Genomic DNA, 23,652 nt, shown 5'->3' with positions numbered 1-23,652 from the left:
TCCGGAAGGAAGTGGGGTCTCCGTCCCGCGGGGTCAGCCGAGCTTTCCCGCCGCCACCGGCCCTGCCCAGGCACAGCCACCCGCGCCGGGGTCTGTCCCGCGTGTACAGTGGCGTGCGGGCCCCGGCGCAGCGGCTGCGATGACCGCGAAGAGCCATAACAGGCAATGACGCGGCGCGGCTACGGCGGCCGGCAGGACCCTGATACGGTGGCCGATAGGGGCCCGTCGGCGCGTTTCCGGGTTCGCTGCGCGGCCGGTGCCGCCGTGGCCGGTCTGTCCCTGGGGGCTGCGGGCCCGGGGCCAGGCGGCAGCGATGGATTTCTCGCGGTTCCTGTCGGATGACTTCGAGGTGAAGAGCTGGGTGAACGCGGCCTTCCGGGCCGTGCAGCAGGAGGCCCCCGGCAAGGTGGACGCCCACGCCGCTACCCTGGTGATGAAGCTGCAGCTTTTCATCCAGGAGGTCAACAACGCCGTGGAGGGTAAGGCGGGCGGCGGGGCCGGGATCCCCGAGGGTGCCTCCTGGCTGACCCGTGAACGTGTCAGACAGAATCCGGTGTGTGGATTCTTTCATTTCCTCCCTCCCGCTATGCTGGAGCGCTGCTGGTGTGTCCTGACAGGTCTGTTCTGGACACTGGGAAACAGCTGCCCCCTAGATTGGACGTGAGGAGCAATGTCTTCCACTTGAGGACTGTCAAGCCCTGGCTCAGGCTGCTCAGGGTACTGATGGCGTCCCCATGCCTGGAGCAGTTTCGATGCTATGGAGGTGTGGTGCTGAGGGATGTGGTTCAGTGGTGACCTGGCAGTGCTGGGGTAACAGCTGGACTCCAGGACCTTCAAGGGTTTTTCCAACCTAGAAGATAAAACACGTATTTGAATTTTAAAGGTCTAACTGAAGTTTTGTTGTTTGGTGTTTTCCTGGTTGTTTTTTGGGGGGGGGGCTTAAATGTTAGATAGTAATATATAAGACTTTTGAAAACCTTTGGCTTCCCTGTAAGGCTCCTCAGTCCCTCCTCACTGCCCCCCATGGTGTTCCCACAGAAACAAGCCATCAAGCTCTCCAAAACATGCCCAGAGTCCTTCGGGAAGTGGAAGTCTTGAAGCAGGAGGCGACGTTCCTGAAGGAGCAAATGATCCTTGTGAAAGAAGATATCCAGAAATTTGAGCAAGACACAGCTCAGTCAATGCAGGTGGAACTTTGTCTTACTTTGGGTTCATCTGCAACTTGTGAAATTTTGTTTATTATGAACCAATCTCATGAACTCAAGGCAGACAAAACCACTTCTTTTAGCATTAAAACTGTGGGAAGTTGTGACACAGACCAGGGCAACCTGCAATTCCTTCAGGGTAGCCCATCATGTTTGACTTCAGAGCTGGTGTCACTGGGCTGGGGATGGTGATTTCTGCCCAGATTTCTGCCTGGTGGTAGCTGGGGTGTGTGGCAAAGTGGATACTGAAAGTCTAAAGCCAGAATTCAAGCTCAGCTCTAGTTGTTTGCCTTTGGAAGTTGATTTAACATCTCAAGCTCTCATCTCAAGCTGTCTCAGCCACCTCCTTCCAGCCTGATCGTTTCACCCAGTTTCTAAAATCCAAGCCCCAAAATAGCTCCCATGTTCTCAATTTGCACAGCAGTCACCTTCTAGGTCAACATGCAGCATGAGTTATGCTTTTTCTTCAGGTACTGGTGGAGATTGACCGAGTGAAGTCCCGGATGCAGCTGGCTGCTGAGTCCCTTCAGGAAGCAGACAAATGGAGCACGCTAAGTGCAGACATTGAAGAGACCCTGAAGACACAGGTGGTGACCCTGGTGTTCTTCTGGGGCTCTGGCCTTCAGCTTTCCAGGGAAATTGCATTTCAAAGTAGGCTTTGGAAGGGCGTCCTGTGAGATGGCATTATGAGACACTGCAGCAGTTTACCCAGAGTGGTTGTGGCTGCCCCCTCCCTGGAGGTATTCAAGGCCAGGTTGGATGAGGCCTTGAGCAACCTGGGCTGGTGGGAGGTGTTCCTGCCTGTGACAAGGCAGCTGGAACTGGATGATCTTTAAGGTCTCTTCCAACCCGTTCTATGAATGTACCCAAAGGGGCTACAGGAGAGTAGGAAGGGCTTTTAACAAGGGCTTGCAGTGACAGGACGAGGGGAAATGGCTTTGAGCTGGAAGAGGAGAGATTGAGACTGGAGATTAGGAAGAAATTCTTTCCAGCGAGGGTGGGGAGACACTGGGACAGGTTGCCCAGGGAGGTTGTTGATGCCTCATCCCTGGAAGGATGAAGCCTTGAGCAACCTGGGCTGGTGGGAGGTGTCCCTGCCCATGGCAGGGGGTTGGAACTGGCTGATCTTTGGGGTCTCTTTCAACCCAAGCCATTCCGTGAAGGGGGCAGGGATGGTTTGTGAGGCTGTGTGGTGAGGGGTTGCTGTCTCTGGTGCAGGATGTGGCTGTGATCTCGGCCAAGCTGACGAGCATGCAGAGCAGCCTGGCCATGCTGGTGGACACCCCAGACTACTCTGAGAAGTGTGTGCACCTGGAGGCGCTGAAGAACCGGCTGGAGGCCATGGCCAGCCCGCAGATCGTGGCTGCTTTCAACTCCCAGGCTGTGGGTCAGTAACTTTGGGTGTCCCTCTCAGTGCAGACTTCACTGACTTCAGATGTTTGGCAGGGGCAGGGTTGTGTGTCCTGTGCTCCTTCTGGTGCAGCCAGGTGCTGTGAGCTGTTGTGTGCTCTGCAGCTGCCTGCTGCACTCCAGTGCATCTTTGATCTTTCTCCAGTTTGAAGCTGTGGCCACTATGGGAACAGGGAAAAAGGAAAGCTGAGTTTGTAGGCCATGTAGATGTGTGAAGTGGAGGAGCTGAGGCAGTGCTCCTGCTGTCATAGTTTAGCTATGCCATGGATGCTCTCCAAGTGGGAAGTGCTGCTTCAGTAAGCAGGAGGCCTCTGGTTCTGCATTATCAGAGTGCTGCTGGGCATTTCTCTTCCTGCCTGGGTTATAATCCAAATGGAAATTGGTTTGGAAAGGTTCTGACTCCTCACTGCCCGGTAAAAGCAGTTTTATAAACTCTCCTTTAGAAAATTTGATTCCTTGGGCTGTTCCTTGTGTTCCCCTTTCCCTTTCTTACTGTCACAGCACTTCTGAAAAACACTTGTTGTGGTTGTTGCCTCTCATCTGAGTCCACCTTGAGGTCCCAGTGAGGATCTGGGGCTGCTCCTGCAGTTCTTGTCCATGTGAGAGCACAGTGCAGCAGAGACCGAGCAGCTGCAGGAAGCAGAGGAGGGAAGAGCTCTGTGCTGTGCTTCTAATAGAGGAGCTCAATCCTCTGCACAGATCTCTCTCTTCCCTCTCCTCTTGCTCTTCTGGCTTTTCTTCTTTGCACAGCTTCCTTGGCACTGCCCAGCACCTTCACAGCAGGTCCCACACCTTTTTTTTTTCTGCTGCCACAGTGCACTGCCCTTTACAGACAAGGCAAAGGATGATGTTTTGGGACATTTTTTCTGCTTAGGCTGAGAGTAAATTGAATATTCTTTTGCTGTGTGAGTTTTCCACCAAATTAACCCCAGAGGTGCAGAAGGGCTGCTGGCAGCAGGTCTGCTGTAGGAGGCCCTTTGGTAGGGCATCCAGAGTCATTCACTTCCAGCTCTGTTTGCAGCTCTGTGAAAGTCTGGTCTGGGCACATGGAGACCTGGGCTTTTTTTTCCCACTGAAGAGAGATGCTCTGCTTACTGTGAAGTTGTGTTTTATCTTGAGTCCAGCTCCTATAAATGTAATACAGGTCCATGGACATGTACCTAGAGAGACTGTTGGGTGACTGCCAGTGCTGGAGGGCACTTCAGGTTACCTGGTGTTCTAGTTTCTGGGTCCTGTTTGATAAAGCCAAGTGTCATTACCAATTTCTCCAACCCCAGGTGTATTTTGTGGACAGATCTGTAGTCATCTCTTTGCAGTACAAACCAGGCTCTGGAGGAGCTTGGCTTTCAGAACTTTGTGTCAGAGGTGACTGCACCATTAGTCACCTCAAGGGGTGAAAGCAAGGCTGAGGACTTCATGGGGTGTAGATGGCAGCTTGTTTCTGGTGAATAATTCTTTCCTTCTAGGAAATGCTCTGCTTTATCTGTCTCGAGTACTACATTTGCTGGTTAAGAAGTTAAATTTAGGAAGTTGAATCCATTCTTGTGTGCTGCTGTTCATGTCTGAGAGTGGGCTTTAGGTGGCTGTGCTTCTGTTTGAGCAGACAAGCAACAAGAGGTGACAGTGAGTCCTGTACAGGCCACTGTGCATTCTCCCTCAAGAGAAGAATTCTCTAGCTCAGGCTTAGGGCTCACCCTCAGCTTTCAATCTGGTAACTGCCTCTTGCCTTCTTTTGTTTAGACCAGGCAAAAACCTTTGTTAAAGTCTTCACTGAAATTGATCGGATGCCCCAGCTGCTTGCTTACTACTATAAGTGTCACAAGGTCAGTACCGTGGGAACGCCGGGGTGTGGGGAATCCAGGCTGGAATCCTTGCTTGGCCTGGGCTGCAGAGGGAGCTGCTGCATCGTGTTTTACCTTCCCTCTTGGGAGGAGCGTGGGACCTCTTCTTCTCCAGGTTTCATCCTCTGACTTCTCTTTCTGGCTCAGAGCAGCCTTGGTGACTCCCAGGGAGTGATTCCCTGTTCAGGGCTTTGTGTCCCTCCTGCAGCAGACACAGGAGAGTTGAGTTCTTTTTCTCTGTGCCTTCTGCTTTTGCTTTGCTTTTCTTGGATGTGGCTGTGTCAGCAATAACTTGATTGCTGCAGCTTGCCAGCTCCTGCCTTCTGTAAACTTTTTTCAGGTAAGATTAAAAGTTGGAATTCCAGACAGTTCTGGAGCCATAACCTGATGCTCACATTTTTCTCATGACTGTGACTTTTGAGGATTAAGTTCAAGGCTGGGGCTTGCCAAGTATTTCAGCTATGATGTGAGGGTATCAGTTACAGTCTCATTTTATGAGTAAAATACCAATGTTAATTAAATCTTTTGACTTGAGTAAGAAGCCTCCAGCTTCCAGCTGCAAGCCCTTTCCTTCTGTGCTGCTGAGTGACAGCTGAGAAGTGGGCAAGGAGCAAGGGTGGGCACCATGTTTTGGCCAAAGTGCTTTGCATGGGGAGTGCCTGGTTTGGCAGGGCAGGAGCCAGCTCTGTGTGCTGCCTGCTCTCCTCTCAGGATGATTCTTTTCACCCCTGCAGGTGCAGCTGGTGGCAGCATGGCAGGACCTGTGCCAGAGTGACTTGAGCCTCCATCACCAGCTGACTGAGCTGTATGACACCCTCCTTGGCAGCTGGCACTCACAGCTGCAGTGGGCATCACAGGTGCAGTGACTGTTTGGTACTGGTGCAGGGGTGGGAGACACTGAGCAGACCCTCCTGACTGCCACAGAGCTCAGAGCAGCTCACCAGTGCCCACTTTTTGTGCCTTAGCAGTGCCAGGCAGGGCTTGCAGCCTGCTTTGTCTCATGTCCAGCTCCCCCAGACTCTACCACCAGCAAGGTTGCTGTGTTATTGACATTAAAGCTGCTCTATCACTTTCATCTCAAGTTAAATGTAATTTGTTGGTGTTGCAAATGTGTTCTGTTGCAAGACATTTGAAATGCCTGAACTGCTTTATCACTTGGCCTGGAGGAAACCCTCAAGGTCATCTTGGACTGATCCATGTCACTCTCTGGAAGATAGCTGAGGGCTTCTGCTGTCACCCCTTGCAGTCTGTGTGCTTGTTTGTCCTGCCAAGAATAGCACAGGACCCAAATCAGTTATCGTCCTGTAGTGAAATGAAGGAATAAGTTCATAGTCTTGAGCCTGTAGGAGGTTTTCATCCATGAAGGGTAAGAGATTCTTATCTTCACATGCAGCCTGGTGCAGGCACCAAGCCTGTGCTGCAGAGGAGCTCAGGGTTTCCTTGAAATGTATTTTTTCTGCCTAATGATTCAATGTGAATTACCAGGCAGATGGCAGTTTACGTTTCAACAGAGATTCTTTGAACTGGGGATTGTGGGAGCCAAGTGGCATGTGGGCCAAAGCACTCAGTCTCTTGTGCTGCTTCTACTCTCTGAAGAATTCCTGGGCCTTTTCCACCATTATTCCAGCTAGCAAAGCAAATGAGTGAGAAGAGCTGACAGAAAAAGCCAGAGCAGAAGGCTGTAACACGTTTAGTGCTAGTGGAATTGCGTGGTGCCTGTAGATGAAAGGCTCCCAGCTGGCTGCAGTGCCTCTGGCCTCCCCAGTGCTGACCCCTGCTCACCTGAGCAGTCAGTTGGCTCAGGCTGCAGCAGCAGTCCTACAGAACAGCCTCTTTGTGTTTTAGCAGTGGAGGTGTCTTTTCCAACACTCCTGTGTAACCTGAGTGCCCTGCTTTCAGAGGTTCCCACGTTACTGCAGTGCCTGTCTTCTGCTGAATTCAGCTTTGCCCCCTGCTCTCTATCTTCCAGTTCTTTGGTTGCTGTATTCAGAGCAGTGAATTTGTGCTGTGCTGGACTTTTGTAAGCAAGCTGTCCTGTCTGCTAGGTCAGTGAGGTCTTACCAGACCTCTTTGGGATTTTTTTACCCCTTGTGAGGTTTCTCAGATTTGGTTTTGTTCTTTTGTGGTTGGGAGCTCATGTTATCTGAGGACTCTCTGATCTGTTAGTGCACACAAAATGTCACCTTCTTGATCTGTACATCACTGGCTCTTACCAGTAGGTAGTTATAGGTTCTTTAATAGAAAGAAGCACAAACTCAGCACAGTTTTCTCTGCTGGCCATGAAAAAGTCCAGGTCAGGCTGCTGCTGCTTCCTCTCCCACCTCTTGACTCCCTGTCTCTCTGCTGACATCTGCAAACCTGTCTGTCCTGCCTCTTCTGTCCCTTGGTTTGAGCAGCCCAGGTCTTTGTGGCAAGGTGGTAAGGGAAGCTGCAGTGGCCATGACTGCTCCAGGAAGGGTGCTGCTTGTGCAAGCTGCTTCTGCCAGCAGGGTGAAGAAGTTGTCAGCCCTGGACAGACAGACTGACAGACAGATGTGGTGCTGAGGGACGTGGTTTAGCACCAGACTTGGTAGAGTTAGAGAATGATTTAAAGGCCTGTGATTCCAGGACCTGCTCAGTGTGGAGTGGGACAAGGTGTCCCTGTGTTTGGGACAGGGAGGTGTGGTTTGGCCATGGTGGAGTTCTCTGGAAGCTGTCTGCTGCCTGGGCTGAGGTAACGTGCTTTGCTAGGAGCCTTTCTGCTCCCACAGGTTTTCAAGAACCCCCACGAAATCGTGACTGTGCTGCTGATCCAAACTCTGGGAGCGTTGGTGCCTTCCATCCCTGTCTGCCTCAGCACTGCCCTGGAGAGAGCAGGCCAAGAAACCAAGCTGAGCAAGCTGCTGGAGCTCTACGGTGCCACCGCCCACTTCGCCAGGGGGCTGGAAGTGGCCATGCTGCCAAACCTGAGTAAGGCCCTGCCCTGCAGCTTGGCATTCTGTCCTCTCAGCTCCTCTGCAGAGCTCCACTGGGGAGGGGTTTGTTCAGCTGTAGGTGGCAGGAAGGATTCTCTCCTCTGCAGTGCTGAGCAGTGAGGTGGCATCTGCACCTCTGTGTATCTCACACTGCAGATACACAGTGCCGGAGGAGCTGGCTGGAGCAGGCCCCTTCTGAGCATGCTTGCTGTCAAGGGTAAATAGTATCTAGCACTCTGCCTTTTACAGGCACTGCTCTTTCTTCTAACAGATGAGGAAATGGCTCTGGGGAAGCTACCTGTGAAACCCATTGTGAGGGATCACAAAGCATAAAAGTTGAGGAGTTTCCTGGAATCAAGTCACACCTTGCTGAACAAGAGGAAACCTGCCTGAGAGCTGTGGCCCTGGGATGCTGACAGCTCCTTTTGTAGCTGCTCTTTGTGGCTTTTTGTTTCAGCCAAGTGAAAATCCAGGGCCAGGGATTCCTTCTCAACCCTTGGCAGTTCATTCCCTAGCAGCATCCTTGGTGTTGGACTCAAGATGTAACCTGTGCTTTCCTTACCCTGCAATGTTTGTCTTCTCATTTTGGTCATGGCTTGGTGAATAATTCCCACAAACCACAAAGCAGGGAGGTGCTGTGTTTACACAGCTTTCTGCCTGACTTGAGCTGTTGGCTATTTATAGCCCTTTATTAATCTGGCAAGGCCCCTTCAAAGACCAGGGCACGAGAAAATCCTAAATTAACTCTAATGGAGCATTCCTAATGCTGTTTCCTGCCTGTGGTTCCTCATAACATTGTCTGGAACTATTGAAATCCAGATTCTTCCTTGATCCTGGAAATGGTGATTTCTGGGCAGCCTTTGAGTGTCTCTGTGTCTGGTTTTGGTGCTGTGACAGCAGGCTCCTGCCAGCCATTCCCTGGCCTTGGCTTACCTTCATTTGTGATTTGTAATAGAAATGATTGAAGAGGACTTGGGGAAACCCTGTCAGACTGTAGAAGAGCTGCTGAATTTAGCTGAGTGTGTTAAAAACTAAGCCCATCAAAAACCTGATTTCCCTCTCTTTAGTGTTGGGGAAGATGTTTGGGAAGAGAAACATCTGAAGAATGGGAAGGCCAAGTGAGTCAGGAGAGCAGAGACAAACCACTTCCTATGTATGTGGATGTGAGGGGAGGATTCAGTTATGATTCAGAGGATAATTCAGGCTGGAAGGGACCTCAGGAGATGGTCTATTCCAACCTCCTACTCCAAGCAAGGTCTGCTGTGAGGTCAGATCATGGTTCTCAGGGTGCTGTCCAGTCTGATTTTGAAAATACCCAGGCATGGAGCTAGCACAGGCTGGGAACAACCTGCTCCATGGCATGGCTGTCCTTGGGCTGTAAAGGTTTCTTCTTACAGCCAGGACTGAAAGGCATCATGGTTTGCTGCTAGTCTGGGTTTGGCAAAGCTTTATGATAACAGCTGGTGGTGGCCAGTTCTGATTTGAGGAATTCAGACTGCTCTGGGTTTGGGTTTGCAGCTCACTGCTCAGCACCGTGGCACTGAAATGCTAACCTCATGGTCTGCCTGATGAAGCCCAGGAGGTAGCAGTGCTGAGTGAATTGAGTTGGTGTCAGGTGTTTAAAGCATGGCCCAGGCTTTGTGATAAATGAGGACTGTCCCTGTTGAAGCCGTGGCAGTGAAGTGTTTCACTTCTCCAGTGGATTCAGGACTTGCTTTCTGCTGGCGGTTGGAATATTGCACAGCTGTTTGTCAGCCAGGCTGTTTTGGAGCACTGAGTGATCATTTTCTTGAGACACTTGTGGAGGTAGAACATCTTGGGTTTAGGAAGCAGGTAGAGATAATAACCTTGGTGTTGAAAAATATCTGTTGAGTTGAGCCTGAGAGCTGCTGGGCCACCTTCCAAGCCTGTGTGGGCAGCCTGCTCTAACTGAGCAACTACTGCTTGGAGCAAGGGTTGGAGCAGCAGTTCATCCCTGTGTAAACTAAACATCTGATTCCTTACAGAGGAGCTGAACCTGGTGAAAGTGACAGAACTGGTGGAAGCAGTCTATAGTCCATACAAGCCCTACCAACTTGAGTATGGAGACCTGGAAGAAGAGGATCTCCTCATCCAGATCAGTGCAATGCCCTTGGTAATACCCCACTCATTGTTCAGCCACACATGGAGAGGCTTGGAGCTTCTCCTAAAGCACACAGGGGTCTTAGGCCTGGTTGTTGCTCTCTTTCCTCCCCCAGACTTTAGTACTGTGTCTCTTCTGCAGAGTATTCTGTGCTGTTTGCAATTTTTTTTGAAAAAAAATAATTTCAGCAGCCCCATCAGGTTAGAGGTACCCTTCTTCTCCCAGTGACCCCACTGCGTGGATCTGCTGGAGAATTTACCAAAATATGACTGGCACAGGATCCTGCAATGGGTTGGGTTGGAAGGGACGTTAAAGATCATCCAGTGCCAACCCCTTGTCCTGTGCAAAGACACCTCCAACTAGACCAGGTGACTCAAGGCCTCATCCAGCCTGACCTTGAACACTTTTAGGCTTGAAGCTTTCACAACTTCTCTGTGCAACCTGTTCCAGTGCCTCACCACTCTCATGGGGAAGTATTTCCCCCTAATACTCACTCTTAGTCCAGCTTCTTCCAGTTTGAAGCCATCACCCCTGTCCTGTCACTCCATGCCTTTGTACAAAGTCCCTCTCCAGCTCTCCTGGAGCCCCCTTCAAATCATGGAAGACTGCTCTAAGGTCTCTCTGAAGAGCCTGCTTCAGGTTCAATAGAATTTGTCAGGAACAGGATCTGGGGGAGGAGAGCCCTTTCTGTAGGCTCTGGTGCTGGCAGCTGTGCTTTCCCTTGCAGCCCTGGTAAACAGAGGCTTTGGCAGCCTGGCTTCGGGTAACAGCCACCGTGCAGGAGGGTGGAAGCTTTGTTCTCCCTTGAGTGTTTCACAAGATTGGAGGATACTGAGAGAAGGATGTGTTACACAAGATGCCTTTTCTCCCTGGAAGAGGAGTCAGACTGAACTTTGTCATTGTTGTTGTTTAGGAGCATGGGGAAGTGCTTGACTGTGTCCAGGAACTGAGCCACTCAGTCAGCAAGCTCTTCAGCCTGGCGTCTGGAGCCATCGACAACTGCGTTCAGCTGACCGATGGCCTGGGAGCCTGTGGGCTCCTCAAGGCCCTGAAGGCTCTCTTCACAAAGTAAGGTGCTTGTAGTGACTCTGCTGCCTTATCCTAAGGGAGTGACAAGGCAGTCTGTGGGCAAGGTGACTTTGTGCATCAAAAACTGAGGGCAGAAAGTGTCTGTGAGCAGCTCTGACTCACCGATGGCCTCCTGCCGCTTCATCCAGGCAGGGACTGTTTGCTAGGGGAAGGTGGAAGCTCTGATGGCTACATTGAAGACCTTTTCTCAGCTGTTTACTACTTGGGCTGAGTGTTCATTGTTAATAAGTACTTTTGGAGGCAAAACCACTTCCCAAACCAGGATAAGCCAAACACAAATGAGGCTGATGAAAGTAGATCCCAGTAGGGGGATGCTGGGACAAGCGACCTCACCTTCAGAGTTTACCTGGAAGTGCAAGATGCTCCAGTGAGTGGGGTTCACTCTAAGTTCTTGTCTTAAATCTTGACTGCCAGCCTGCTCAGGTGGCATTCCAGTACTGGCTGCCTCCTTGTTCTTTCCTGATACCAAAAGAGCTGCTCACAAGTTATAAATCAAGCTGCTCCCACAGTGCCCTGTGGGAAGGGGGAAGCGGGAAGCTGACTGCTTTTTGCTCACAGCTTTATAGGCAATTACAGTCTGACTGCCTCCAGCTTATAGGCATTATCTGAAAAAAAAAAAGGGGGGGTAGAAAACAAAATGTTCTCCTTTTTATCCATGTTCTCATCTGGGGAGTAGCTGGGAAAACAAATTCATGAGATATTGTCACCGTGTTCCTGGAGTAAGAGCCAGGTGATGGAGTAGCAGTGACCTTATAAACCTTTTTCTGGTCTTTCTTAGGAGGTGTGATTAGTGTAGTGGTAATAACAATACCTTACTCACACCTTATTGGAGAGTTCCTAGTAACTCCTGTGCAGCAAAGTGAAGTGCACACAATATCTGCTGCTCTGGAGTGTCTCTGTGTCTCAGCCTGAGAGGGCTGTGGCTGAGCAGTTCTGCACATCCCTGTGTCTGGACTGGGACAGGAGTGTCTCTTGTAAACCTTTTTAAACCCTTTTAATGCTTCTGGTTCTTGTTTGGCCCTGGTAGAGACTAAATGAGCAAGCTGCAGGAGTGCTGCTCTGCAGCCTGTTCTCTCATGCTGGTGCTTGTCTCTTCTCCACTCCTCATGGCAGGTACACATCTGACTTCACAAACACCCTGCAGTCTATACGGAAGAAATGCAAACTGGATGATGTCCTCTCAGAGTCCCTTTTCCAGGAGGACTGGACTGCATTCCAAAACTCTGTCAGGTAAAGGGGATTCTTTTTTACCTGGCCCAGAACTGAGTTTTGTGTCCAAGAGGGAAGGGAATGACTTGGGGTCACTTGACACGAAGTTCTTGGTGCAGAATGTGGGACTGTGCTCAGCTGCAGTACTGCTGGGAGCATTGCTGGTGGTGCCTGGGTTTCAGGTTTCTGCTGTGAGGTTTCCCACTCTCTGGAGCAAGGTTGTATGTTATTGTCACCTGAAACAGCAGCAGCTCTTAGAACTTTTCCCAGTGACACTGAGCTGGCCTTAGCCGTGATGGGAAGAAGCAGCCTGTGGATGAGGCTGGTGGGCAAAAAAGTTGAGTTATCAGAAGGGTGCAGAGTTAACTCCTGACAAAAGTATCCCCTGTGGGCTGTGGTTGTGGCAGTCTGTGATGACTTGACCCATGTCTGAGATGGGTTGTGGGGTGGGGCCTGGTGTTATCTGCCTCCAATCTCACGACATGTTGTTGTTTTGTTCTTTCCCAGGATAATTACTACTTGTGGTGAGCTCCTTCGTCAGTGTGGAGACTTTGAGCAGCAGCTGGCCAACAGGTAAGCACCACTGCTCTTAATTCATGAGCTGTCAGTACCAAGCTGAAGGAAAACAAACCCTGAGGTACTTTGGTTGCGTCGAGCACGGGAGGAACACAGAGTCACTGCCCCTCCTGGTCTTCTGAAACGTCAGAGATAGGTCACAAACTGTCCCACTCCATCCTGTAACCCCCAGACACCTATAGGAATCCTTTTCCTTGGACACTCAGCTGGCCATGGACTGGACTGCCAGGCTGGGGGCAGACAGGAATTTCCCCCCAGCTCCTCACCCTCTCTGTGGCACAGGGCATGAATCATTTGCTGCAGTGACTCTAGGTGTGCCTTAACTGATCGATTCCTTGTAACCCGAGGAGCGCCGAGCACAGGCACCACGCAGCTCTTTTGTTGAGCTGCAGAGCACTGCTCAGCCTCCTCTGCCTTGAAAAGCTCTGGTGGGACTTGAGAGCCTGCAGTGCACCCGAGGCTGGGCTTGTTCTGTGTTTGCTGCATGTTTTGAGAGTGTGATCCTCTCTTCTTCAGCTCAGCATTTGTGCAGCTAGGAGTAGCACAGTAGACTTGAGGGCTGGCTGTGATCAGTGCCTGCCCCCAGTGAATACTCCCTCTCTTGAAGTGGCACAAAGTGATTTCTGTGTACTTCTTTGCAGGATTTTATCCACTGCTGGGAAGTATCTCTCAGACTCCTACAGCCCTTGCAGCTTTTCTGGCTTCCAGGATGCCAGCTCTGCAGAAAAGAAGAGCTCAGTGAGGAATCCCTGGCAGGAATACAATTATCTTTTGAAGGAGAACCCCTCTGAGTATGCCAGCCTCATGGAGACACTTTACACTCTGAAGGTAGCTCTGGTGCCTGGGAGAGCTTCCCTCTGTCACAGGATGCTGCTGGGCCCACATTTGGTAGCTCAGCCCTGGATTCCCCTGGCAGCTGATGATGTTTTCATCCCAAGCTGCAGCCCTTTGATGGGCAGTGTTCTAAGTCTTCCAGAGAGACACTGATTGATCCACAGAGAGATGAAATGCCTAAACCCAGGAGATCTGGACTCCTTCCATCTCTCCCCAGATCTTGGCTGTGTTTTGTGAACAGGTCCTTATCAGTCAGGCTGAGGGACATTTTGTCACAGTACACATTGGGAAGGTTGTGGTGGAGCTGTCTCAAACTCTGGAGCCCACACAGTGGCTCATCTACACTCTGCTGCCATACCCATTCCAAAGTGTCCTTCTGCAGGGCCATCCATGCATGCATCTGTGAGTGGGGTAGAATGGCTCCAGTTATCTTCTTGGGCATCTAAGTTCTGTTTGCCATTGCTGGTCACATGCAGTGGTGGAGTCAAGGCTGTGAGTTCTGTCTCATTTCTTCAGAACATTTTGATTTATTTTTCACTTCACTTACCTGCAGCTCTGTCATCAGTGTTAAATGTTTGACTCTCAGCCTTTGCTAAACAGTCAGGTTCCACAGGTCCCCTTCTTACCTTCATTCCACGCAGGAATCACTTAGCTGTGTCCCTTCAGCACCAGGCAGTTTTTCCATCTTCCCTGCAGGTTCCTCAGTGTCCAGCCTGTACTGGTGCCTGGCATGGCTGGAATGTGCTACTGATTCTTTCTCCCATGTTTTGGGGAGCAGTGTGCAGCTTCCACCTTCAGTAGCTGGGTTGGAATGGAGCATCCTTCAGGATAGGAGCTGTGCCCCTGCAGAGGAAGGCTCTGCTGTGCTAGGATGGGGTAATAAAAACCTCGCTAAGGACATGAACAGAGCTCCTGTGTGGTCAGTTTGATGACCTCCGGGTAAACATGAGAAGAGCAGATTCAGACTGGATATTAGGAACAAGTTCTTTGCTATGAGGGTGGTGGATCACTAGGAACAGGTTGCCCAGGGAGGTGGTTGGGGCTCATCCCTGGAGATATTCAAGGTGAGGCTCAACAGGGCTGTGGGCAACCTGATCTAGCTGAGGATGTCCCTGCTGACGGCGGGGAGGTTGGCCTGGATGAGCTTTGGAGGTCCCTTCCAGCCTGGACCATTCTGTGATGCTGTGTCTCTGTGTGGTAGGAAAAAGGCACGAGCAACCACAACCTGCTGTCCTCCGCCCGCGCCGCCCTCAGCCGCCTCAACCAGCTGGCTCACCACCTGGCCTTTGACTCCGTTTTCCTTCGCATCAAACAGCAGCTGCTGCTGGTTCCAAAGATGGAGGTGAGTAATGGGTCCATCAGCTGAGCTGAGCTGGCAGGATTCACCCCTGGAATCCCTTAAGGTGGAGTACAGCTCCTGTTCCTTTCAGAGTGCTTCCCTCTGGCACTGTGAGCGGTGCTCAGTGGAAGGTTCATCCACAGCTGTGCTTGCAGGCTCTGGTGGCTGTTGGAGATGTCACTTTCCCTGCCTGTGAGCATGCATTTCCACAGGGAGCTGTGGATGGTTTGGAGCTGAGGCTGGGCAAGGGAAGGAATTTACTCCCCACCTATGTTCTGCCCTCTAGAAGTGCTTGAGCCGTCACAGTTTGTGTCACTGGATGCTCCCTTACTCAAATGCTGACAGACTCCAAGCTCCACAAAGTCAGAGATTCATCCTTCACTTTTTCCCTCCCAGGGTTGGAATTCTGGTGGCATTGGTGAGACCCTGACAGATGACCTGCCAAACTTCAGCCTGACTCCTCTGGAATACATCAGCAATGTAAGAGCACACAGGAGTGGTCACTGGGAGCCCAGTGCCTGGGGAGTCCCTTGGGTGCTTCCTCAGTGTTTTGTGAAATCCTAGCATTTTTTTACAGTTTGGTGATGGTGGTGCAGCCCTCATCAGCTGGGTTCTGCCATTCTTTGCAGCTTCTGTGAAATCCCTGTCACGTTGTGGAATAGCAAAAGGCCATAGGGAGGAGAAGGAGAGACTCTTCCCTAGTGAGCTGCAGTGCTTACAGTGTGAGTCTGGGGAGAGAAATTCCACCTCCTGTCTGCAGTGCTGAGTGCTGAGCATGGCTTCATGACACAGCTCACGGAGCAGAGGAGTTCCTGATGTGTGCTGGAGTGATTTAATCAAGCTATGACATTTTAAAAGCCTTCAGCTCTTGCCCCTCTAATCCCCACGTGACTGTGGTGTCTTTTTCTGAAGGAGTAACAATGAAACCTTTCTGGCAGTGGAGGAGGAGAGGGAGCCCTTCATTCCTTCTGCCTACACATTCCTCCCATTCTCCTGGTTGGTTTTGCCAGATTTGCAGTTCAGATATTCCATCTCAGCTGCTATTACTATTTCAATCCAAAGTATAAACTGATACATAGACTGTTTATATTACTCTCATTATTTGCATCATACAGGGAATGGATTTTTCAAGGACAGGCTGAACCCAAAAGCTTCTGATATTTTGGTTTCCTCTGGCTTATGGCTTATAAATGGTTACATTCTGCTTTAAAGCTTTTTAAAGAGAGAGGAATGCATAGCAACAGGCAGAGTCAATTTGTGGGACAGTTCTGTCATGGGTAGTTTGGATTCAGCTATCTGAGAGGCTTTCATGAGGTTTAGAAAGCTCATGGGCAGTGTGGGATGCAAAACTTCAAGGGAAGGTTGCTGCTGATTAACACCATTCACTGAGAGGGATGTGGGTGGTTGGTAAGAGACTCAATCTGCTCACCTGCCCCTTCCACTGCAAATTAAAGCTGAGATGTGTGACTGAGGCTGTGAGGGATCAAAGGACATTTCTCCTGTCCAAGGCAAAGAGGAACTTCAGGAAATCTCCGATACACAGCATTTGCTTTCTGACATCTTTCCAGTTCTACCCCTTCTCTGCTGTGAGAGGGCTGAGCCAGGGCTGAGCCAAGGCTTTCTCCTGGGTGGAGCTTGGAAAGCAGCTGATGTGGCCTGAGTGCAGGGTGGGTGATGAGAGCTGAGGAGAGGCTGTTGATGCTTCGTGGGCAGGCAGAGTGCTCTGAACTGTGCCTGACCCTAGGAAGAGCTGTGGCAGCAGATAATCCTTTATCAACAGTGCAGTGTTTGTTGTGTCCTGGAGTTCTGCAGCTCAGGCTCCCTATTTTTCTGTAACTCCCTGCTGTATTGTCACTTGTTTATGGGTTTCTTCTTCAGCTCTTCTGGGGGCTTCAGAAAACAAATTGCCAGGAACACCTCAGAGATCAAATCTTTGCTTGGAGCAGCAGCTCTCTGGACAGGTTTTTCATGGCATGATTGTTTCTGTAGCTGGTTCTCTGACCTGGTGAAAAATGATCTTTTGTACAGAGTGTAAAGGTGAGGAAAAGCCAGTTTGTTTCTGAGCAAATGCCAAGCTCATCCTTCTGCTTTCAGGTGTGGATTACTGCAGATGACCCCTTTTCTCTAGCAGCACTTGCTTCACATTTGTTCAGTGACTCAGCTCTCTGCTTTTATTCCAGATTGGGCAATACATTATGTCGCTTCCTCTCCACCTCGAGCCGTTTGTCACTCAAGAAGATTCTGCTTTGGAGCTGGCCTTACATGCTGGAAAACTGCCCTACCCCCCAGAGCAAGGTAGGGGGAACCCACAGCCCTGGAGAGTCTGGGTAGAGCCTTCACTTCCTGGCACTGCCTGGGTGAGATGTGTTATGGTGGCAGGGCTGTTGGAAATCCATTTCCTGTGTTCTGGTCATGGTGGTTCTTCCAAGGGTCTCTTGGTGGTACACAGGAGGAGCCCCTACATAATGAGTGAAAGCTTCCAACCATAAGGGTTAGCTTGGTCCATGTAAGTTCAGTGTCCTTAACACTGATTTGGGTGCAGGATTTGGAGCAGTATTTAATACCCTTGGTGCAAGGAGTGAACAGGTGGTGCCTGGGGTCAGTTCCCAAGCTCTGAAGGGGGCCACTGACCCATCTAGCCTGAAAGATTTCACAGGTTAGCTTGTGTGGCTTCTGCTCCTCACCAGCCTGCCCAGTATAGTGCATGCCCAGAGCAGCTGGGAGTGCCTGGCAGCTTGCTGAACAGGGAGCCCTGCTGTAGCTTTGCTCTCCTGCCAGCTAACCAGAGTTTTGTGCCCAGGGGATGAGTTACCAGAGCTGGACAACATGGCTGACTACTGGCTGGGCTCCATCGCCAGGGCGACGATGCAGACCTACTGTGAGGTCATCCTGCAGATCCCAGAGCTGACTGCACACTCCACAAAGCAGCTGGCCACTGACATTGGTAAGCTGGCAGCACCCCTGGGCCTGCTGCTGCTCTGTCCTACAGCACATTTAGAGACACTGCAGCCTGGGTTCCTCTTGTCTGGGACCCAGCATGGTGGAGTGGTTCATAGCTTCTCTTCTGCAAAGTGTTCTGTCACATGCCCCCTGGAGGGGTGACTCTGGTAGGTGCTCCTGCTTCTTCACTGCCTTGTGTCTCTGGCTGTGGAAGTCAAAGTCCTGGGCTGAGGCTTTCCTCTCAAGCCAGTCTTAGCAAAAGATGTCAGTAGAACCTTTCCAGCTGTGATATGCTGCCAGCATGTGCCACACAGGGGGTACACAGCAGCTGCCAGACTCTGGGGAAGTGCTCTGGTGGATTCCAAAAGGTCAGCTTCCCTCATGGTTATCTTCCCACCCTGCTGCTCTGGAACTGCTGGTGACAAAATTGCTGTCACCAAGAGGAATTCTCAGCAGCAAAGTGGGAGGTGGTTGGCACACACTGTTCAGCTCTGCCTTCTGCCACAGGATCCAGAGTGGCTGAGGGATGATGGAAAGGTATTGGGGAAGGTGTCCCTGCAGGCTGTTGAGGAGATGAGCTGGTGGCACCTCGAGGCCACTACAGCTTTTTTAACTGCCAGTTAGTCCTTTTCCTGCTGTAGATCATGGCTGCTGATGTCCTCGTGGCCAAGCTCAGCAACAGGGACACAGGCAAATCTCATCTCTCTTGAAAGCTTACTCAAGTGGTGGTGACCTCAGCCTGGACCTTTGGTTTTGGCACTGCTGGGAACCAAACCAGTGGGTTAAGGGCTGGTGCCTGTGTTTTCTCTGCCATCCTTAATACCCCAGATGGCTCTGGCTCAGGGAGCTGGAACTGCCTCCTGCCTTCTCTGCAGGACTTCCCAGCTTTGCTGCATGCTCTTTGCCTTTGAAAGCGTGATTGTGATCTTGTGTCTGTGACCAGCTGCCCCAGGGGTCCTGTGCAGCCACTGAAACGTGGCAGAACCTATCCCAGTCCTCTGAACAAAGCAGTTGTCTGACCTGGTATACAGCAAGCCAAAAATCCACACCTGAGAATCATTAAGGTTGGAAAAGCTCTCTGAGATCAAGTCCAACCTTCTCCCCAGTATTTCCATGCATTTCCATGTATTTCCCAGTAGGCCATACCCCCAAGTGCCACGTCCACATGTTTCCTCAACACCTCCAGGGATGGTGACTCCCCCACCTCCCTGGGCAGCCTGTTCCAATGGCTGACCACTCAAAGAAGTTGTTCCTCCCAGTCAGTGCCATCAGACCCCAAATGCTCTGCTGTGTGCTGTGGTTCCGAGCTGGCAGCAGCAGGTTCCTGCAGCGCTGAGGAGCGCAGGCTGCCTGTCAGCTGCTCAGAACTGTGCTTGCCTTGCAGATTATCTCATAAACGTGATGGATGCCCTGGGCCTCCAGCCTTCCCGAGCACTGCAGCACATCGTGGTCCTGCTGAAGGCAAAGCCAGAGGAGTACCGGCAGGCTGCCAAGAGCCTGCCCCGACGCACAGCCAGCAGCATCGCCGCCATGCGAGGCCTGGAGTGGTAGCTGGGCTGGCCCTGCTGCTGGGCACCTCAAGGGATGGTTTTCCTTCCCTGTGAGCTTTATCAGGACAGTGACAATATCTGGGGGGACTGGGGGAATTTCTTTCTGAATCACTTTTAATAAATGCCTTTGTCTAGCACGAGCTTGTTCCACTTGTCTGTGTTTAGGAATGAGGATGAGGAGCAGGTCAGAGGGCTGGAGAGCCTCTGCTGTGGGGTCAGGCTGGGAGAGTTGGGGCTGTTCAGCCTGGAGAAGAGAAGGACTCAGGGAGACCTTAGAGCAGCCTTCCAATACCTGAAAGGGCTGCAGGAGAGCTGGGGAGGGACTTTTGACAAGGATTTGTAATGACAGGATGAAGGGCAATGGCTTGGAGCTAGAAGAAGGGAGACTGAGACTGGAGATTAGGAAGAAATTCTTGACAGTGAGGCTGATGAGGCACTGGAACAGGTTGCCCAGGGAGGTTGTGGATGCCCCCTCCCTGGAAGTGTTCAAGGGCAGGTTGGATGAGGCCTTGAGCAACCTGGGCAAGTGGCATGCAGTTGGAACTGGATGATCTTGGAGGTCCCTTCCAACCCAACCCACTCCACGAATCTATCAGTCTGTGTCCTACAGCCAAGCTCACCAAAGGTTCTCTGGATGACCTTGAGTGGGCCGAGCAGTGCAGGCTTTTGACTGGCAACGTTCTGCTGATTGCTGCGTGGCGGTGAGATGAGTGGCTTCTGCAGAAAATTTAATCAATCCTGAATCTCAAATTATGGGGTAGGTGCAGCAAAGATGGGCTGATTGGAGGCTGCTCTACCTGCAGGCAGTCCCCATTGCTCAAGTCTGTCATTACTTGCCAAGTCAAGAAGACAGACTCCTCAGGTAGGAGATGGGGCATGAGCAAGCTCAACCCTGAAAGCAGAACCGGTTTTGTTGGTTGCTCCTTGTGCCATTGCTGTTTGCTGCTGAAAGCTCCCAAGTGGGTAAGATATTTAATGGAAGTTTGTTAAAGCTGGGCCTGAACAGCTCTGTAAAGCTCTCATCTGGCCTCGGTCTGCTTGCTGAGGAGAAACTGGGCAGGATACAAAGATGCCCCAAACCTGGCTTGTTGGATGAAACCTCACAAGCAAACCCTTCTGGTTTGGAGGGGTCAAAACATTTTCCCCTGTGGCTGCCTCTGCAGCTTTCTCCTTTACCACCAGGGAAATAAATCTTCTCACTGTGTCCTTTGCCTCCTCTTCCCTTAGCTTGCTTCAGGCTGTTCTAACCAGCATCCAGCTCACTCCACAAACCCTTCTCTTTGTGGTTTTTACCCTGTCAGCCTCTGGGTTTGAGACTTCTGTTGTTTCTTGTCCTGCTCTTGGCACTCTTATTCCACTGTGCTCTCCTCTGGGTGACTGCCTGGCTGCCACAGCTGCTTCTCCTCTGGCCAGCCTCGTGTCTGGTTGTCCCTCCAGAACCTTCCCAGTGATTCGTGTGTAAGGTGCTGATGCAGGCTTGGATTTTACCAGTGCTGTATTTTTCTGAGTGAAATTGGGTTCCTTTGCTGTTCTCAGGTGGACTTTGGTGATGTCTCGCTGCCCAGAGAGCAGTCTGGGGAGATGAGGAGAGCAGAGGTGCTTTACGAACAGTTTTGGGGTTCTCTGGACAGTTTGGGGGTAGGATTTTTAGTTAGAGGTGCTCTTTTGTTTCGAGGTATGTAAAATCTATTCAATCTCCAGATGAATTGGCAATGTGCTGCTGTATGCAGCTGGGACTTCTCAGGGTCTCGTTCAGCTGCAATTCATGAAGCCTTTTCTGTGTCCAGTCCCATGCAGTGCTCAGCTGAGGCTTCCAGTGACTGCACTGCTGCTGCAGCAAGAAAAGCTGCTTCACACAGGGTAGGCTGATCTGCAACCAGCTCATCAGAGGGAGAGAGCTGAGCTGGTACAGAGCTGAAGTACCTGAGACACTTTGCACTTTTATGAGTCGTCAGACGCCCTCCATAAACCAGCAGTAACTGGACTGGCAAACTGTCCCTGTCCCTGCCAGAGAACATCCTGTTCCCATGGTGTCAGATGGGTGAGCCTCGCTGTGGCTGCCTCTCCCATCCTCCTGTCACTAGAAGGTGAGGAGTCTTGAGGCAGTTCCTTGCCTGCTGTTGTTGCATTTCACAGGGCAAGCATCTGGCTCTGTGCAATTTGCTACCTGACCCATTTTCAAGCATCCTGAACATGAGGGAGTGGTGGTGGGACTCCAGGCAGGGAGCTGAAACCCAGCACACCACAGCTCTGCACCACTCTCCTGATCCTCAGCAGCAGCAGATACCTGAAATGGGCTGAAAAAGGGCTTTCCAAAGTGTTTCATGCTTTGAGAATTTCTATTTGGTTTTAAAAAGGTGGTTAAGCTTCTTGTTCTGATCTTTGCCAACTGAAATGGGATAGTGGCTGTAAAAATCCAGGTACTGGAAGTAAGAGAAAAATCAAAACTTAGCTCTAGCTAAAGGCTAGAGCTAAAGGCTCTTAGCTGCCTTTAATTCTGGAGCTAATCTGAGCATTCTGAAACTCATTAATCAGGCCTTAGAAAATTAAGTCTCATCAAATATTCTGTATGTGATTCTCTTGTAACTGTACTGCAGCAGCAGGCCAGCTGCACACCAGTGCTTCAGCATGGGGCAGCATCAGCCATGTCCACGGCATCTCAGCTGCAGATCACCCCAGAGTTCCTCAGTCCTGCTGGTGGTGGTCAACAACAACCAGACCCACCACTGCCAAGGGGAGATCACAGGCTCACAGGACGTTAGGGATTGGAAGGGACTCTCAAAGATCATCAAGTCCAACCCCCCTGCCAGAGCAGGACCATGGAATCTAGCACAGGTCACACAGGAACACATCCAGATGAGTCTTGAAAGTCTCCAGAGAAGGAGACTCCACAACCTCTCTGGGCAGCCTGTTCCAGTGCTCTGGGACCCTCATGGTGAAGAAGTTCCTCCTCATGTTGAGGTGGAACCTCCTGTGCTGTAGTTTATATCCATTGCCCCTTGCCCTATCACAGGGTGCAACTGAGCAGAGCCTGTCCCCTCTCTCTTGATACTCAGCCCTCAGATTTTTATAGACATTTATTAAATCCCCTCTCAGTCTTCTCATCTCCAGACTAAACAGCCCCAATCTCTCAGCCTATCCTCATAGGGCAGTGCTCCAGTCCCTTCATCATCCTGGTAGCTCTCTGCTGGACTCTCTCCAGCAGATCCTTGTCCCTCTTGAACTGGGGAGATGGAGGGGCCCTGGGCAGGCTCTGTCCCAGCAGCTCTGCACTAGAGCAGAGCAGAGGCTGGACCCCCTCCCCGCTGCCTGGGGCACAGTGCCCAGCAGATCGCGTTCCCAGGCGCGTGATTGAGCCACACGATCAAGTTTCCTCTTGAGGTTTTGCAGAGGTGCCTCAGCAGGGCATGTCCTGGGGGGGGCCTGTGATGAGCTCCTGGGAAAGCCAGGGGCTGAGACCAGCCCCTCTCAACCCAGCCCTGTGGGAATCACCACACCTCCTGACCATGCTCAGGACTTCGGGGCGAGCTCAGCACCTCTCCTTCCCGGCCCTCGGCTTCGTGCCAGTGCCGAGCTGTGCCCACTGCCAACAGGAAATACAAAGGCAACTTCTGAATTAATTTATTTATTGCTGAGTGGTGCTGTTGACCAGCCTGGCACTTCCTTCCCACACCTGGACCTTTGTGGAGCCTGGAGTATTTATCTCCAGCACACATAGCTGTGCCCACCCCTCCGCAGCAGGCACAGCACCTGAGGGCTCCAGGAACTCCGCTTCTGTTGCAGTTGTGCCTGCTGTGACCTCAGGAGTCACAAGTGGCTTGGGTCCCACCCCAGGGGTCACAGCACACACTGTGCTGTCTCAGCATCTACCTGGCCATGGCCACACATACCCCATCAGCTTGTCCTGACCTTGCCCCAGCACTCCCCTGCCTCACTATGGTCCTTTTCCTGTTCCTTGCCCCAGACCCCAGCCACATCCCTGCACAGTGGGCACTACCCCTGCTCTTCTCTCTGGGAAGTGCTTCTCACCTCTGTGGGATGATCTCTTGTGCTTAGATCATGGTGCTAATGTGCAGAGTTGGGGGGTACAAAGCTGGACATCCCCTGGCACCCTGCACTGCCAGCCCAACCCCAGTCCTGTCCTGGGCTGAACCCCAGCAGTGTGGGCAGCAGGGGCAGGGAGGGGATTCTGCCCCTCTGCTGTGCTCTGCTGCGACCGCCCCTGCAGTGCTGGGGCCAGCTCTGGAGTCCCTCAGCACAGACAGGGACCTGTAGGGGTAGAGCCAGAGGAGGCCACAACAGTGATCTGAGGGGCTGGAAGCCCTCTGCTGTGAGGCTAGGCTGAGAGAGTTGGTGTTGTTCAGCCTGGAGAAAAGGCGGATCCAGGAGACCTTCTGGTAGCCTTTCAGTGCTGAAAGGGGCTGAGCAGAAAGCTGGGGACAGACTCTTGAGCAGGGCCTGTTGTGACAGGACAGAGGATGCTGGTTTGAAACTAAAAGAGGGAGATTTAGACTGGAGAGAAGGAATTTTTTACAGTGGGGGAAGTAAGAGGCTGTCCCAGGTTGCCTGGAGAAGTGGGAGGT

At 51.5% G+C, this 23,652-nt stretch overlaps 1 protein-coding gene across 1 annotated transcript; it reads left to right on the top strand.

The window, feature by feature from the left end:
• Window positions 1–313: 313 nt before the first annotated feature.
• On the top strand, window positions 314–19,070 carry COG7 (component of oligomeric golgi complex 7). The gene is made up of 17 exons (XM_054391025.1): window positions 314–479; window positions 1,039–1,187; window positions 1,676–1,792; window positions 2,424–2,592; window positions 4,356–4,438; window positions 5,191–5,313; window positions 7,207–7,405; window positions 9,417–9,544; window positions 10,446–10,600; window positions 11,735–11,851; window positions 12,338–12,403; window positions 13,048–13,234; window positions 14,442–14,582; window positions 14,976–15,059; window positions 16,760–16,874; window positions 17,380–17,523; window positions 18,904–19,070. Exons 1-17 carry the CDS (start codon window positions 314–316, stop codon window positions 19,068–19,070), a joined length of 2,310 nt encoding a protein of 769 aa, XP_054247000.1.
• Window positions 19,071–23,652: the final 4,582 nt, after the last annotated feature.

This window comes from Indicator indicator, chromosome 22 (assembly GCF_027791375.1).
Source record: "Indicator indicator isolate 239-I01 chromosome 22, UM_Iind_1.1, whole genome shotgun sequence".
Taxonomy (NCBI): domain Eukaryota; kingdom Metazoa; phylum Chordata; class Aves; order Piciformes; family Indicatoridae; genus Indicator; species Indicator indicator.
This window is presented reverse-complemented; position numbering and strand designations above follow the sequence as displayed.

Coding starts and splice junctions, on each gene's coding strand:
- COG7 (XM_054391025.1), top strand. CDS start 314: ATGGATTTCTCGCGGTTCCTGTCGGATGACTTCGAGGTGAAGAGCTGG. Junction 1,793..2,423: donor AAGAGACCCTGAAGACACAG/GTGGTGACCCTG, acceptor TCTCTGGTGCAG/GATGTGGCTGTGATCTCGGC. Junction 12,404..13,047: donor GAGCAGCAGCTGGCCAACAG/GTAAGCACCACT, acceptor ACTTCTTTGCAG/GATTTTATCCACTGCTGGGA.